This window comes from Dermacentor albipictus, chromosome 10, assembly GCF_038994185.2.
Source record: "Dermacentor albipictus isolate Rhodes 1998 colony chromosome 10, USDA_Dalb.pri_finalv2, whole genome shotgun sequence".
Taxonomy (NCBI): domain Eukaryota; kingdom Metazoa; phylum Arthropoda; class Arachnida; order Ixodida; family Ixodidae; genus Dermacentor; species Dermacentor albipictus.
Window position 1 is genome coordinate 60,770,852 of NC_091830.1, and position 17,822 is coordinate 60,788,673.

The 17,822-nt window shown below is 44.3% G+C and overlaps 1 protein-coding gene across 1 annotated transcript in view; it reads left to right on the forward strand.

Annotated features, from left to right (window-relative positions):
* Nucleotides 1-17,822, forward strand: part of emb (exportin-1 emb) — a 59,796-nt gene that overhangs the window by 27,796 nt on the left and 14,178 nt on the right. Inside the window, exons 13-19 of the mRNA XM_065444495.2 lie at nt 935-1,169; nt 9,802-10,100; nt 11,523-11,939; nt 13,524-13,595; nt 15,267-15,342; nt 15,749-15,841; nt 16,301-16,435. Of these exons, the coding sequence (XP_065300567.1) occupies nt 935-1,169; nt 9,802-10,100; nt 11,523-11,939; nt 13,524-13,595; nt 15,267-15,342; nt 15,749-15,841; nt 16,301-16,435 (1,327 nt within the window). The remainder of the gene's footprint in view (nt 1-934; nt 1,170-9,801; nt 10,101-11,522; nt 11,940-13,523; nt 13,596-15,266; nt 15,343-15,748; nt 15,842-16,300; nt 16,436-17,822) is intronic.

The following is a 17,822-nucleotide window of genomic DNA, read 5'->3' on the forward strand; positions in this document are numbered from 1 at the left end:
CTTTTCAACGGTTGTGGTGGCAGGCATGTCAAAGTAGAGTGGGGTTTGATCGGCATTTCCAATCTGTCCGAAGTGGTAGCCGTTTCTATGGTGCGACTTCAAAACGCACCGCTGAAAACTGCAATTTCTCTTCATGTTCTTCAGGCAATTTTTGGCATACCCCTGTCCGTCTTCGAAGAGAAAAGCCTTTTCTTTTCATAAAATTTGATGGCCAGCCCCTGCTAGCTTTGAAGTCGCTTCGCATTAGCCCTTTCTGTAGGGCTAACTGCATCGCCTGTACTTTGAGCAGATCGGTCGTCGCAGGCTGCTGTGCTGCTCGCTGCTCTTGCACGTATTCCGCGAGCAGCTCTTCTATTTCGGCAAAGCGGCCCTGCTTCGGTCCACTGAAACTGTCGGGGAAACCACTGAAGAAATATTTGGGGAAAGAAATTCAGCGGTGATTTATTGGTAGTTGTGAAAGAAATACGTTAGCATTACGTTGCAGCTCTTTGAGGTCCCCGAACAATTACTTAAAGGGCGTTCACCACATTGCAGTGTTGTTCAGGAGCTCTGTCAACACACATCCTGCCTCTTCAATAGAGCGGCGTGCAACTGACAGTCTGGAGCAGATCGTCACTTGCACGATATGCACATACACACACGCACAGACTCATTACACGCACTCTTCTAAGTTCTCCCTCCCCTGTCTACCTCTACCACGTGACTGGCTTCCCACACTTCACGCACGCACACAAGCACACACACTCCTTTCTACTTTGCATTCCTAATGCAAACAAATTAATAATCAATTTGCTCTTGGTTTGCGTTATTCGAGATGGAAAACTTGATATTTGCATGCCCCTTGTTATTAACCTTTGAGAGAAAAGTCTGCGACTGCTGCTACAAGTCGTTGCTTGCCTTCCAAGCCTGATGGCATCCTTGGCCTTGTGCGCAGCTGTGCTGGGCCATCGGCTCCATCAGTGGCGCCATGCACGAGGAAGACGAGAAGCGGTTCCTGGTGACGGTCATCAAGGACCTGCTCGGCCTGTGCGAGCAAAAGCGTGGCAAGGACAACAAGGCCATCATTGCCTCCAACATCATGTACGTAGTGGGGCAGTACCCGCGATTCCTCCGTGCCCACTGGAAGTTCCTCAAGACGGTCGTCAACAAGCTCTTTGAGTTCATGCATGGTGAGTCGGCCAGCAATTTTCACACTCTCCTTCCCCTGCTTTGTTGCTTCCTCCCATTCTTTCTGCGTTGTGCAGTGAATCATGCTGCAACAGCAAGGCCAAGTTGAATCGGAAGTCGGATGTAATCGGCAGGCTTATGTGCTAAAATAGTTCCGACACGTCAAGTAATTTCATTTGAACAAACTCGCGTATAACGAAGTAACTTTTGTGATTAGTTATTTATATACTCTAGTCAAGAAAAGAAGCACGGAAGGAAAAATTTTTTTTTTAGAACAATACTATTCAAAGTAGGTGGTAATTTTTGCCTGTGCCTTGGAACTGTTTCTGAGCCTCGCTAAGAATGGCAGCTACATAGGATCTCTCTTCGATACCGTTCTGATACCATTTTGGTGTGCTTCCGAGCATTCTTGCATGCATGCTTGAAGAGGGCAACTACAAAAACAAAAAATGCAAACAACCTAAAATAGCTTTGCTGAACGCTGCTGCATTTAGACATGCAAGCACTGTTATGGCGCTGGCAGCAGCCCCCCCCCCGCCCCCAATTTCGGTGTATTCAATATCAGGTTCTGTATGAGCTAATTATACGAGTACAGTCGCCGACCGTTTATTCGGACCTCACGGGGATTGCAGAAATGTCCGAATAAACAGGTGTCCGAAAAAGCAGATTATGAAAAAAAAATGAAATCCTTTATTTCCACGCACTTATTCGGGCTCGGCAGTAGGCTTGAAGAAATCGCGAATGCGCCGTTGCACGCTGTTCCGTTTATGCGCAATCAGATAAGCCTGAATCTCGGAGAGGGTCGTAAGGTCACTATAGGCGGCTGAAAGCACAGTCACTGCTTGTACACGCTCTGCATGTGACGGCAGCGTAGCACATGGTGCGTCAACTTCCAACTCGGTCATCGTCCGGCGGTGCAGCAGAAACCTGACGAATGATCTCGCCGTCGTCGAGTTCTGCGCATTTCAGTACAGCAGTGTCAGCACCTGTGAAACTGTCAATGAGACGGTGTCCGGAATCTCAATGCAACCACTGCGCAAGTCTCGGCAGAACATTTTCCGCGTCGGTAGGGAGCACATCGGAAGGCGACAAATCTTAGGCCTCCTGGCACCCGCTTGCCGGCATTCCGCAGCGCAGTCTGCGCGGGCACTGTCGGTGCCATTAGACACTTGACGAGATGTTTCCGTATGCCGCGTTGGATCACCGAAACCTCGACACAGCACACAAAGCAAACACCACTGTGCCGACACCAGTCACACAAACGAATAGAAACAAATCAGCTGCTGGATTGTCTTGACGTGGCTTACTAAACTGAAACCGGAACTGCTGCAGAGCCACTCTATCGAACTAGGCAAAAACGATGATGATGAGCGGGGATTTTCGGTAGCGCCACTTCGTGGGGCAGCAAGGAAGCTCCGTTCAAAACAAAAATGGCGTTCAGCAACTCGAACCACGCACCGGTCAGAGTCGGTGCATGGTGCTCTCGACCGAGTTAGCTCAAGGAGTGTCCGAAAAATCAGACGAGAGGTTGCAAGGTGTCCGAACTTTCGGCAGTTGTTATACATTATGGTCTATGGGGAGAATGGCGGTGCCGCGAAGCTGACCGAATAATCGGGCATGTCCGAATTTTTGGAGTCCGGAAAATCGGTCGGCGACTGTATAGAGAAATAAGATTTGGCTTTGGTGCCAGTTGGTTCAACATTGTTAAGACCAGCGAGCAAGGTGAGACAGAGCCCACAAGTAGACCAGGACTGTCCTCGTTGTCTTATGTATACTGTATTGCGTTGCACACTCGTAATAATAAGTATTGGTAGGTTTCGCTTGTTCGATATGGGGAATAATTCACTTTATCTGGGTTCGGTATGTTTGGGTGTGGCTGTGTGTTGTACCCTTGTGCTACGCTTGCTGTAAGCTGTCTCACTTATCTGTGCAGTCTCTCCCTTCTGCTTCCATCTTCTGCTGAGTGCAAGGTACTATGTGTATTGTAATTGCCATGGGGGCCACATGTTAATGCAGCGCTGGTAGCAACATTTTCTGACATCTTTCTTCAACTACCAGCCCCTGAGAGAGGTTTGTCTTGCATCATTGTTCTTGAAGAATGAGGGAAAAAAGGAAGAAAATGAATCTGTCGTAAACTAATGATTGTTGTGGTCGTTGCCTTTGCACCAGTAGGTAGAACATGTTCCTGGCAGTTATAGTTATGTGTGCTCTAGTTGTCGGGGTCACTAGAGGGTGTCGCCTTCGCAGCTGTGCACGTCTGTGTCTTCGATGTTTCTGTTATCAGAAACTTGTAATGTGCTTACTGGCAGGTTAGAACTTTTTAACTAGTTTCTCTTGCCTGACCAATTTGTAACACAAGATTCTTAAAGCGAGGCACTGTGTGTGTCCAATACGTTGACACTTTCTTTAAAGCATCTGAATGGCTACCTAGCCTGACTTGACGCATTGTGAAGAGCCCGCTTTGCGTAAACCGTTGATTGGCGAACCTAGTGTCAGTTGCAGATGTTTTATACTTATGTTGGTCACAGCTGAGATCTTTTTGCAACTCTAAAAAGCGTAAAAAAGATTCTTTGTTTAAAACGTCTTGAGTAAAACCTAGTTAATTTGGATTTCACAGGACTGGGAAAGATGTCAAATAATCGAGGATACCGAGAAAACACTTAAGCAAATGCTTGCTATGTCAGCACACTTTTATTTACTGAATGAATCGGCAAATCCTGTTTCTACATTGCGTGAAAGCAGGTTCTGATGACTCTGGCATTGCGGTCTCTGCCACTTCATTTCGTATGGCTGCGAGCGCCGCTTTGACTCTTTCACGTCACACGCTTGCAGCAGCCTGCGCTCGTCGAGCTCCGAAAGCTGTCCGAATTAACCGGCATGCGGCCAAATACGGCCGAATTATTGAGAGTTTGATTCCACTAAAGAATGCACACGCATGCTGAGACCAGAGTACGAGGCTGAATTATTCTATTTTTCGAGTTAACGAGGGTCGAATTAACAAGGTCTTGCTTTACATCCACAGTATTAACACATATAGCAGCATAACTTGTGGGCGTTCGATACAGCTGTTGGCACAGAAACGGATCCCTGGAGCAAGCCAAAATGTTAAAGGAACACTAAAGAGAGATAAATAATTTCACCTGTATTAGTAGATTACCTTTCTACAATACCAAAAAGAAGCTGAAAAAATGGGACATCATAAATTTTCACAGCCTCTGCTAAAGCTCAGTTGTTAATCGGTAAAAAGTGACTACATATTATACAGGAGATAAAGATTGGACTTGGCCATTTCGCTAACATTTACTGAGCCAATGGGGCCCCATTTAAAAGAAGGGTACTTTGAAATCTATGATGTTACTCTGATGAGTGCGCAGGCCGGTGTTCTTGCACGAAATTGATAAAGTTCAACTTTGCAGCTTGTTCTAGCAAAACCTTGTGTCTTTGTTGGTTACGATTCTAAGTACCTCGTATTACCTTGTATTTGTTACCATGTTTCTTTAGCACTTTTTAGCGTAAGCCAGTACTAGCACTCCATAAACTCCCTCAACTCCAACACTACAAGTTCGGCTATGTAGTAAAGCTAGTAGTGCTAACTGGGTTTCAGAGTGCATTTGACGTGGCTGTGTGCCCATCGGTAGAGCATACAACGGCCCAGTACACATTGGTGTTTCTTCTTCTTTTTTTTTTTACTTTTTCTTTTCCAATGCTCTTTTATGCTGGGAACCACTTGGAAATGAGGTGGGTAATATTCAGACCGGTGAAGATAGAGATGATCATGGGATAAGTTGGGTACGTATTCGTTGCTTTTGCAACTTCCCTGGCCAACACCGTTGCGCATCAACGCAGCTTTAATACTTCGTTCTTCATAACCGATTTTGGAATTGCGGCTTTTCAATAGAAATCTCTTTTTGAAATGTAAAAAGGTTTGTTTTTTCAGTAGCCCTTTCAATAAGTTACAAGTATACTACATGCACTGTGGTACCCGACAAAACACTTGATACAGCAAATGCTTTCAACACAGGTGAGTATTACACCATTACTGCGCAGCTTACTGTGGTAATGGTTTTCGAGTATAACTTTTAAAAGGGAGCAGGAAGCGTTGACGTCGGAAGGGAACATCAGGCACTATTGGCGCTGTAAACGCACGCATTATTTCTTGTAGCCAGGTGTCAAGGTGAGTGTTTGGCCACATGCGTTTGTGTCACGTCCGATGAGGTGCATGAGGACACAGGATTGCCGAGTTTCCTGTTGCCTGTGAAGAAGGCGCATATTTTGAAGAGGTATTTTTCCACCTGTGCCTTTCTCGAATCAAAATATGCATTGTGTGTGGGTCGAATATATGAAGCTCAGTCAGCTCTGTGGTTTGGCTTTCCTGCATTGACTCTTGTGGTTATAACCGACAGTAGGCACATAGCAGCATTGCATTTGCTCTCTGATGTGGTGTGGCCTGGTGCACGCCCTTTTAATGGTGCCCTCTACCGTTGAACATGGAAGAGGGGGGCCCAAGAATACGATAGCCGTCTTTGATTGCGCTGTTCTTGGCACGTTGCTTTCTTTTACCAAACTTGGGTTGCAGAAATAATGTTATCTTGGATCCATTGCTGTGCAACGTGTTCATTGAAGTTTTGAATTCATGCCGAGAAACTTGGCTGTGCGCATTTAGAGGCGGCTTTTGTACCGCCGGCTGCCCTCTCTGTGTGTTGCTGTTGAAGGCTGCATTCATTGGCTGATAATGGAAGTCCTGCTTCGCTGTAAATTCCAGGCATATCACCCATCTCACTGAGATACACCAAACCTTTTCTTAAGTTTATTCTTGCTTGAAAACATTTTCTTTCCTTCCATCGTTGTAGGCATTGTGTGAGAACATGTTGGCCTTGTTTTGTATGCGGGAAAGTGTGTCTGAGTTGTATGGCTGTAACAAGTGCTAGATGTGCTTCCATAGACGTTGAAGAGCATTAATTAGCTTAGCAATGCTTTGGGGCCTTTTGAGGAACGGTGATGTGATTTTTTAGTTGGTGAAATTTCTAAATTTCAAGCTCTACCACAGGCTGCTTCCAAGACGTAGAATCGTGTGACGTTCGGCTGGTTGGTGAAACATGAAAAATTGTTTTGCACTGCTAAGCACAAGTACAATAAACACAGATATGAATAACACAAGCGATTATATGTGTAATTTGCATCTGTGTGTGTGTTGTATATCCTTTGTGAAGTTCCTATTTGTGCAGGAATCTTAAATAAGGCTTCCAACGACAAGTGACCTCTGACCTTTGGCAATACTTCGTGTACATGTTTTTTGCTTGGTATAGTTAATCGTTGAAGTGTATGTGACTTTCTTTCCTTTTTTTTCGTAATTTATTCACTGGTTATTGACCTCTCTCTTTCATGACTGTTCTGATCTGTGTGTAAATCTGTGTGCGTGCTATGTGTGAATGACCGGTGTGGGTCAGAGTGTGCAAGGCATGGGCTGAATCGGCGATGTATTCACAAAGTTGTCCATGTGATGCGGCCATGATGTTGCAATAAAGTGTGGGGCGTGATTTTGGGTAAGGTGACTCGTATTGCCTTAGAAAGGAAGCCAGCTGTTTGTTGCATGAAGTCGCCTGAATTTTTGGGAAGTTGTTGCAACGTGAGCTATCACCGTCAGGTGCACAGTGGCAGGCTTTGTGAGACTGCTTGTGAACTGCTGTACCTAGTCGGCGCTGAATATTACGGGTGTAAAAAAAATGGTGTTACGTGTGCAAATGAAAGTGTTCACAACTTGTCACGCCTTCACATTTTGCATCAGAATGGATATTGTATGAATGGAGCTATATGAATGGAGTTGGGGCTCACCCAAGTTTTTCTGTCTTTATTTATTTTTCTTCTTTCTTTTTCTTTTTACATCGGCCTTAGAGTATATCATATGTTTTATGCTTTGTAAGCAGTTGGGACCTCATTCTTGAGTCTCTTATTTTATAGGTGTAACTGCTCCTAAACTCTGTTGCCAACTTGATGATTAGTAATATCACTTTTGTTTCGACACTGCACTTTTTGTGTCCTTCTTGCGAGGTTTTATGTGACGTAGTGCGTGTTCTAGCAATGAATCAATAATTAAAGCGGTTTGGATGTCAACTTTTCTAATGAAAGAAAAAGTGTTGCCAAACGTGTGGGTGTGTGAAGGAGTGCCTGGAAGCATTGTGAATGGCCTTGTCACTTTTGAACAGCGCTGGGCTGCATTTTTTTTTCATTTTGTTTCTCTTCAAAATGTCGCAAATGTGTGGCTGTTGTGTGAATGTTCTGGATGCATGGACTTGGAATGTTTGAGTTGCAATAAAGAGGGAAGAACTGTTTACCTCGCATTTTGTCTGACTTGAACATGCTTTGCACTGCACTCTTTTTTTTTTTCACTCTAAAAAGTTGAGCAGTACGCTTGCAAAGCATCTTAGTCAATTTATTAAAAGTAATTAAATCTTCATCTGCCAACAACTGTATATTTATTTTTGTTCATTTGTGTAGACGGAATTCTGCAACAATTTCTATCAGTTGTTGCTTTATTTCATTGTGAGATAGCCCCCCCCTTCCCCTTTTCTTTTTCTAAGTCACCCAGGTGTTCTGCGTATTTTGCATTTTTTTGCTAGGCACTATATCATTATATATACGAGGGATGTTTTTATAGACATCATGCAAATAAGTACTTCACAAAACGTGTGATGAATGAATCAGTCAAGCCAGAAGGAGACCAGCTGTTTGCGTGTGATGGCCACCGTATGAATTCAACAAACAATTGTGCCAAGGAAAGCCTAGAGAAATAGCGTTTTTTTTTTCATTGAAATATAGAATTGTGATAAGTTTTGCAGTAAGCTCCATATATTCTTACTAAAGAAAACTGAAAATAGCAGAAGCGACTAGTTGCCGCCACTGGGAGCCAAACACTCGGCCTTTGAGGAGAACTTATGAATACATTGTTGCGCTAACAGGGAAATAAAGACTTGGGAGGGCAAGTAGGAAACGATAGGTCGAGCGCTGAAGTTCAGCGGATTTTATTCTTGCAGCAGAGCAGGGAGAATCTACAAATGCGCATGCGTACATCAGTGGTGCCTAGAGCGATTACAGTGACGTTTTTAACAGCTGTATCTCGTGAAACAAAAACTTGGCCTTTGAATGACTTGCATCACGCTCAGCCGACACGATCTACGATGGCGGCTGTCCCCTCGTTCAATTTCTTGGGTATTTCTATACTTACAGTATTCGTAGCAGTTGGATTGTTAGCCAGTGCGTCTCGTAACTGTTGTGGCGAATGTTGAACAACTTTTCAACTGCAGGCATTTAACTGCAATTAAATTAACTGCCTATATTTGAGAGGATGTTGAAAGGATCCTTTGAAGCACAGAAGCAGTGGATGTGTAAAATTTGCGTCTTCTAAATTGGCATGCTTTTGACTGCTATGTGCATTCGACAGTGATTCCGTCACCAGTCAGACTGGTCACCGGTCTGATGGAGCAGCGATGTAGCCAACAAGTATCGTGCTGGCACGTGAGCCTCGGTTAAAGCGCCTCGCATCGCGATTTGCCGACGGCTTCCTTGACGTTCGCCACGTTGTGCGCTTTGCACCGAATCAAAATGAGACAACTGCTTGGCATAGTCGCAGTAGAAAAATCCACTGTGTAAAATGCAAAAAAAAAATGAGGGAAAGGGGAGCAGAACGAAGTGCGAAGCATGGATGTTGCCTGCTGTTCCTTTTGGAACAATAGTTATGACAATATATACTTCGCCACTGTGTTGTGGTTTTACACTTTCAATGCTTTTTTTCTTCGCTCTTTCCACTTGCACTAGAATAACAAGCTGTCAGTGTGAAAATTGCTTGACCTGTGTAGTTATTTATCAGTAGATATCATACCTTGTTATCGGAAGATATATTTGGTGCTGCTGGTAATTAGCCGATTTCATCTAACTCCTTAATTCAAGTAAGACGTGCCTGTGACGTGCATTAAGCAACAGACTCGCTGCTTTCTCTCTCTAACCTCGTATCCATTTTCTTATTCTCAATTGACATCACGATTGAGTATTTCGTGACTTCGCCTTCCAACTTTCAACTCTTGCTCTTGCTTCCTTTCCAGGCACTAGTGAGTATTGTGCGAGGTGAATGCTCATTTCCACTTTCTCTTGACCAAATTAAAGCCGACTATACCTCCATGTGTAGTGTTTTGTCGTGTTGCCTTGTGTCTGCCACCGCACTTCTTAAAAAGACAGTCGATGCGAGTTAGGCCTGGACCTTGCTAAAGCAGCACATACTGATCTTAATGTTTTGGCACCATGTAAGAACGCCAACTTACTCATTTTTTAAGAAACAGTCACTTCAAAATTGGTGTCCGCATTATGCAATTGGGTGGGCGAATATTAAAAATATTGAATACATATCGTATACTTTTTGCTATTCAATTCCTATTTTATTCAAGAATCGGTCATGTGTTTCTGTTCATATGGTAAGACGTAACGCTTCTTGTGGCCAAGGGAAGAGAAGTCCCTAGGAAGAAGGTACTAGTATGGTGGCTACTGCTGTCTGGAGTTGGATGTGGCAACACAAGCTTTGCAAATTTTTTTATTCGTTTTATTTTTTCCTCATCTGGCGCCTCTCTCCTTGTGGTTTCCTTGCAGAGACGCACGAGGGCGTGCAGGACATGGCGTGCGACACGTTCATCAAGATAGCGCAGAAGTGCCGCCGCCACTTTGTCCAGGTGCAGGTGGGCGAGGCCGTGCCCTTCATCGAGGAGATCCTGGCCAACATGAGCTCCATCATCTACGACCTGCAGCCCCAGCAGGTGCACACCTTCTGCGAGGCGGTCGGCTACATGATCTCGGCACAGGCCGACCAGTCGCAGCAGGAGCGCCTCGTCGACCGGTACATGCTCCTCCCCAACCAGGTGTGGGACGACATCATCAAGCAGGCCAGCAAGGTGCGTGCACCGCCCTCCCCTCCTTCCTTGCGGTTGCCTCTGTTTTGTCTCCTGCTGTTTCTTAATTTTCTCCCTTTGTTTGCCTCTTCACATCCACTTCCCCCTAGGGGCTGAGAGGTGTTCTCTAAAGGGGTGCGGAAAATAGCGCCCCTTTCTCCTTACAGTCATGCTCTCTTTGCTTGCTCTCGCGGTGAAATCCTCTGTTATATATTTTCTGGTGCTTCAAAGAAAAAAAAAAAAATCTTCCTGTCTTCTAAACTTTGTATGATTCATAACAAGCAACGATCATATCACCAAAATGAACCTAAGGTGTTCTTGTTATTTATAAGAATTGTTTTCGCTTAAAGAAGTCCTCGGTGCATTTTTGGGCCTCCGTGTCCTCAGTGTGTTCTAGCGTACATTTACGATATGCATAGAACGTAACACTCGTTCCTTTATCTACATTGCCAGCACTTGCTGCGCACTTTCAGTGTGCATTTTAAGTATGCGGGTCACCGCCAGGATATTGGAAGACCGAGATATTATATGCGGACATTGCAACTGTGTGTTGGGGCCGTAACCCACTTGCCCAGAGAGGTCTTGTGGTGGCTTAGAAATCATACAATCCGTAGCAACTTAGTACAGCATTGGAGTCATCCTGAAACAGTCTTGGCCAGGACTATTCAAAATTCATATTATCCCGAGATTCGGATTAACCAGTCTTCAAGATTTGACTGTATTCTCATTACATTAGTTCTTCATGTGGCATAAGAAGGAAAAGAAAGAGGCTAGTCAAAGGTCAGAGTAATACTCTAACTTCTGAAGGATCTCCACCAGGGACCAATGGTGTGAACCTTTGTGTCCTGCAATTTCAAAGTCTGTTGGTTGAACTGTATGGTGGCCCGCACAGTGAAGTTGGCAGCGATGTTCCGTGGGAGCACCACGACACGTCTGCAGCTTGGACTTTGTATGGAATATCACAACGACGACGACGGCAATACGCCTGGAGTGTCCATATAGTTGCTGTCGCAATTAAAAGAATAGGTGCTTGCAAGGCGTGCCGAATGATTCCTTTGCCAAGTAGCTGATGCCTCTCTGAAATGACCCGCTGTTGTAGCTCAGTGGCAAAAATGCTTGTGTACTGAGATTTTGGGGTACATTAATGAACTCCACGGGGTTAAGATCAATTCCGAGTCCTCCCCTTATGGTGTGCCTTGTAATCATATAGTTTTTGCGTGTATGACTCCAAAATTTTAGTTTTTTTCTTCAGAAGTCTGCATTAGTGTAAGCCCACCCAGTCTGGATGGGCGGCATAACAGCTGCGCTCACTGGAATCGTGAGGTGCGCTATGTTTAATACTTGTGGTATGTCTATAATTTGGGAGTCCTAAAATTGAGCAGCCTACCGACTCGTGCTGAGTGAATGCCTCGCGCATGCGTGCAGAACGTCGACGTGCTGAAGGACCCAGATGCCGTGCGGCAGCTCGGCAACATCCTCAAGACCAACGTGAGGGCGTGCAAGGCCCTGGGTCACCCGTATGTGACGCAGCTGGGCCGCATCTACCTGGACATGCTGAACGTGTACAAGGTGATGAGCGAGAACATCAGTGCGGCGGTGGCCTTGAACGGCGAGGGGGTCACCAAGCAGCCGCTGATCCGCTCGATGCGCACCGTAAAGAAGGAGACCCTGAAGCTCATCGCTGGGTGGGTCTCGCGCACTAGCGACCCCAAGATGGTGCTGGAGAACTTCATCCCACCGCTGCTGGATGCGGTGCTCCTGGACTACCAGCGGTGCACGGTGCCCGCGGCAAGAGAACCCGAGGTGCTCTCGGCGATGTCGATGATCGTCCACCGGTTAGAGGTGAGCGGGCAGCTCTTTTGGGGCAGAAGATCGTAACTTCGTACCTGCAAGCTCTCGCGAATTTTTCGTACAGTTTGTGAATTTGCACTCGTTTTACAATTTTACTAATGTTTTGTCAAGTTTTCCCAGAAGTGGATGCTGTAGCCAGAACGTTCTGAGGGTGTTAGAAAATTGGGCAGTGCAAGGTTGTGAAAAGAAAGGACACCAAAAAGAAATTGTGAAAGTACATGTCCTATCCTCTCGTAACAACATAAGGAGTTGTGTACCACAAGGGTACTTGTTTATAGAGCTATAGTTTATGCGGACAAGTTCCTTAATGGGACACTAAAGGCAAATATTAAGTCATGCTAAAGTGATAGATTAATGATAGAGAACATCTAAGGCGTGAATATTATCCTGAACAGAGATTTAATAATCGAGAAATGGAGGTAAATGCAGGGCATGATTTGAAACTCCCCCGCGAAGGCACTATTCATTATAATTCTGTCACTAATACCCAACCATACGTAATAAAAAGATAATTGCATTGCATAATAATGGAAGGAAATGGTACTTGTCCAGTTATATTCAATTTGTAGAAAGAAAAAAAAAAGTCATTGACCTTGCTCTTGACAAGGACACGGGCGGTCAGAAGGTTTTGTTTTTGCTTCACACCGGTGACGCCTGTGCTTTCGCGTTTCGTTACCCCATAGTGCTGTGCTGGTTTTGCTGGCTGAAACAGAAGGTTTGAGTTTGGAGGTTAGCAGGTGTGTAGCTCTCACGATTCTTCAGTTGATTTAAGATAGTAAAGCCCTATTATGTTTCTGGCTGGTCATAAAGCATGCAAGGGTTGAGTAAAATGCAATTACAGTAGAATTTCTTTATTTACATGTTTTTCAAGGGACCACACGAGAATAATGCGTGGTCTTGGGCAGCGTAACTTCCACAAGCACTTGCGGGAGCACTGCGGATTATGCAGGAAGCTAACCTTATACACAAGTTCATTCTAAAGTTGAATAAAAAGACATCACAACTGTGAAGTGAAATGTAAAGAACAGGAACGTAATACACAGGACATTATGGCAACTAAATTGGACTAGTGTTTCAAAGCATAAGAGCTGGAACAAAATGGAACATAACAGGAAAGTATCAGTGAGGTTGTGCTGTAATTCTCGGAGAGCTACCAGACTTTGGAGGAGGGTGGGATGGAAATTGAGACTGCTCAGACATGACAGCACCCAGAAAAACGTAACAGTGGCAACTGGAAGGTGGAGTCCTGTGAGAAAAATGGGTGGAACAGTCCCCTTACATTTCTCACGGGGACTACAAGAATATAATGCGTAATGATGGGAATGTAAATGTTATTATGGGGAGAAAAATATTCGTGAGGTGCTACTGTGTTCTGATTTCGTCAAAGTATGGAAACTCCATAGCTGCCATCTTTCATTAGGGAATGATATAGCAAAAAATCCAAAGTGTAATTGCTTGTTGCGTACATGCTTGTGGGCCTGATAGGTTGTTTGTTTAATCAGCCTTTAGTACCAGGGATTAGCTGTGCCTATGTATTCGATGTCGACGTTCGCTGACCATAGTATGTTCGTGCAGGGCTTCATCACATGCGAGATTCCAAAGATCTTCGATGCGGTGTTTGAGTGCACGTTGAGCATGATCAACAAGGTAAGGCCACCTTTTATCACTGCCATAATTATGCTTGCTCCATCCCTTCATCTGATGTGACATTGTGCAGTGCGATATCGGGATGCTGGCATTTCATACACAGCGAACTGGCTCATTTAACGGCACTCTCGTTCACACAACTCAGCGGCACTTTTTTTTTCTTGCCGTTTCTGTTATGAGCTGTTAGGAAAAAAAAAAAGAATTATGTGCATAGAAATTATGTAACAGTTCTTGTTGCCGTTTGTGAAGCTGACTCACAAGCACATTGACTATGCACAGTAATTTTTTGCTCAGATTCGCCGCTTGGCACGATCGTATATGGCATCGTGTGCATTGTCATGGGCTGCCCTCAGCAGGATCGATCGCTCGGTGTGTGGGAAGGAAAGAACAGGACCGAAAGAGAAAGGCCTGTTAAAAATTTCATAATAGCTTTGTGAGTCTGGCAGTCAAATCACAGAACCATTTGCTAGGCTCCTCGTGACTCAAGGGTTGTGGTTAACTCAGAAAGTCGTGCTAGTTGAGACTGGGACGTTGTTAAAAAAATTATCACAGTTTCGCCATAAGGGCAAACCAATGAATGCAATAGCCATGTTAGAATGTTCCATGAAGTGCGAGACTCGTATGTAGTGGCAGTAAGAATTCAAGTAAATGTAAGCTGACTCGGTAAGAACTTGCTGTTGTGCTAGGGGGCCTCTGTTTGAATCCTGCCATCAGACAATTTCATTTATGTTTAATAATTAGAGGCAACGTCTTTCTTGGCAACTTTATCTCCACCTTTCCGTATCGGGCGCGTTTCAAGCCTCTTTCCTGGGCCAATCACTAAAGTGTGGTGCACAGGCGCGCCAACAAAATGGCATCATTTTCAGGTTTGATCTGTATTATTGTTTCGCACTTCTCATATTTAAGTCTCGGAAGATTTAACATAAAAGGCATGTGCTGTCGGTGTTTTGATTCATGACATTTGTTTGTGGGCTGACATTCTCAAAATTGTGAGGGATAATTTTGTTAAGAATGTAAGACCTGGTATGAACAACTTCAGTGATAGAGTGCTGATAGGATACCTCATCGCGATGGCAACAGCGATGGCAAAAGTTCGCTTGGAGTGTCCATATGATTGCTAATGTAATAAAACATTTGCAGCACTTAGTGGGAAAAGAGGAAGGCAAACTAAGGGATAAAAGGGAACAGGACAGTTGTAAAGCTGGCCTTCAACTGATCTTTACTTAGAAAAAACCCATCACAGCTCACACTCTATGCGTATTATGAAGCCGCTGACGAAAGGTTACCAAATTCTTTATTTGACAGCGCGATTAACGGTGTACTAACACAGCTTTCACCACCTTTTTAATGTAGAATGCAGATTGATATTGGAAGTCTTCCACATTAAAAAAAATCTGATCATGGAAGTTAACTGTAACATTGTTTTGAACCTTATGGTTACGCCTTTCCACAGCTAATTGGCTGCATGAACGTTAAGTTTGAATGAACCTAGTCCTGCTGCAAGGAGAAATTCTGAGATGTGGAAGGGGTGGCGTTGGTTCATTACAAGAAAAATTGCTGAGGAGAAGCTAGACTCGAGTGTTTTGTGTCAGGGCAAATTCCAGTGTTACAAGCAATGTGTGTATGTGTGTGTTTCTTTCATGCCTGATTGAAATGTCTGCCTCTTTGCAGGATTTTGAAGAATTTCCCGAGCATAGGACAAACTTCTTCCTTCTACTCCAAGCTGTTGTTACTCACTGCTTCCCCGGTAAGTGCATGTTCCTCACTGCGAGAGGAGAAGGATGTTGCGTCCACATTGCAAGTCATCGTCTCCAGGTTAACCCTTTCGGGTCCAATGATTGCTGTAGGAATCATGATGTTTTGCGCAAAATATGCAACATGGAGAAAAACAAAGCTATTTTTTAGAAATGTGATTGTCGGCAATGCTAATTACATAGTTTGACAAATTCATGCTAGAGAGAGGTATGGCTCTCTCTGAAATTTCACAAATGCTGGGGTGGGTTAATGCAAGGGCAAGTTAAAGTTAAGTAAAATACGGTATTTGTGGGTTGTCTTTGTGCATGAATAAGGGGGTAGGTACTGCGTGTTACTTATTTGTTATCTTTTTGGCTTGTCTGTTTCCTGACTCTTGATGCTTCTCCGCCATTTTGCAGCACTTCTGAGCATCCCCCCGGCACAGTTCAAGCTCGTCTTAGACTCTATCATCTGGGCTTTCAAGCACACCATGAGGAATGTGGCCGACGTCGGTAAGCATACCTGAGTGTAACAGATGGCAGTGGACAACTCCTGTGACGCACATTGTTGAGGCTTACTGTAAACAACCTCATTTGTGAGGTCTGGATGTTTTAGATATGAATGTGCCTGTCATGCACCAGCCCGAGGGATACTGCTTTTGACACAGATGTGCAGTTTGGATCTGCACTCGGTTCCGCACATTGCAGGCAACGTTGTGATGTGTGCAATGTACACTGCTTTTGCACTTGTGACCGGAAAATAGTGCATCACAAATTTTAAGGTTGGCAGGTTGGCAGCTATGCTAAGGAGACATGCCGAGACTCATTTCGAGCTTGTGTATAATACCGGGGTTTGAGACATTGGGTGTCAACTTTCTATCCGCGTCCGACTCGCTCCCGGGACGGCTGCTTGAATGATCACTGCCGGTGGATTGATCGGCCCTGAATTTTTTGCCCGCTACGCTTGTGCAGGTCTGCAGATCCTGTACCAGCTGCTTCAAAACATTGGCCAAGAAGAAGTGGCATCACAAAGCTTCTACCAGACGTACTACACAGACATCATGCAGCACCTGTTCTCGGTGGTGACGGACACATCTCACACAGCTGGTGCGTATGTCTTCCTGATGGAGGAATTGCGTTTGGTGAAAATGTTTTGACGTCTTTCTTGTGGACTGCTGGGAACACTAGGATAGCTTTTTGAATGAGACCAGAGAAATCTTGTGCAGTTAACTGCCTGTCAACATTAGGCGGTTCTTCACGTGTTTATTTTTTTTAAGCGGCGGAAATTTGAAGTAAAGTTAATGAAGGCTTACAGCTATTTACAGAGTACAAATAGGAATGTACCAATATATATTTCCTTTTCCGTGTTACACGTTCAACTCACCTCTTTAGGGCGCATTTGTTAATGATTAATAATGCATGTTATGTTCCTCTTTTTTGTCTATGTTACCAAGTGTATATCATTTATTTATTTCAATGCCGCAGTGTGTTTTGCATTGTTATCGTGGAAATATTTCACTGTGCTTTCATATATTGTATAACTGCAATGTTTTATGGCCACTATAAAAATGTAATTTATATGGCGCTTGATGTGTTACCCCATGCAGCCATATTGTACCTAAGGGGGTGAGGTTACCTCAAGCCGCGTCTGTGCGACTTTTTCCCTCATCCACCTCCACTTACCACTCCTCTGTACAGGTGTGTGTGTAAATGGAAATTAATAAATCAAATCAAACTCACTTGAGAAATTTACTGGTGCTTGCTGCTTGAGGAATATACATGACGAATCTGTTTGGCGAACTGACACAGGCTGTTCGGCCCAATTTTTTTAGTGAAGTATGCCTGCTGGACCGCATAGCTGCAGCCAGAAAGAAGTCGAAGCGTCAATGATTAGTAGTATGGGACATATTGAAGATATTGAAATTCCCCCGGTGGAGGGTCAGAAATCAAGTGAAAGTATATGCAAGGCTTGTGGTGCTTTCTTTATGAATGTTTGCGATTGGATTGGAGCAAACTTAATTTGCCTGCAAGGTTCTCTTTTATGTACCGACGAAGCGATAGTTATCCGTTTGTATAATTGAATAACGCTGGATCGAGACATGGTGAGACAGAAGGTGCTTGAATTTTCCTTTTGTATACAGGAAATCTAAGCTGCGGTGTAGTAGCTCGAGAATACTTTAGCCATTCCAGTTGGCGCTGTAAAAAACATGCTTTATGGTTTTAATTCGAAGTTGCAGTGAACTGATGGGTTTCGCGAACATAGCGTGCCTCGCCATACGGACAGTCGATTGCTACCGTTACGTGATCAGGGGTGTGCCATATTATCGATAAAAGCTACTGAGGGCCACTATGAAACATTTCATCACTTTCAATTGAGTGGCTCTCGATCTTAACAGCGAAACTTTTCTCTCAGGTGATTGCTACTATGGTGTTTGTGAATTAACTATGTAAATACTCTACATGACGCGCCGTCGTGTTAGCAGCCATGAGCAAT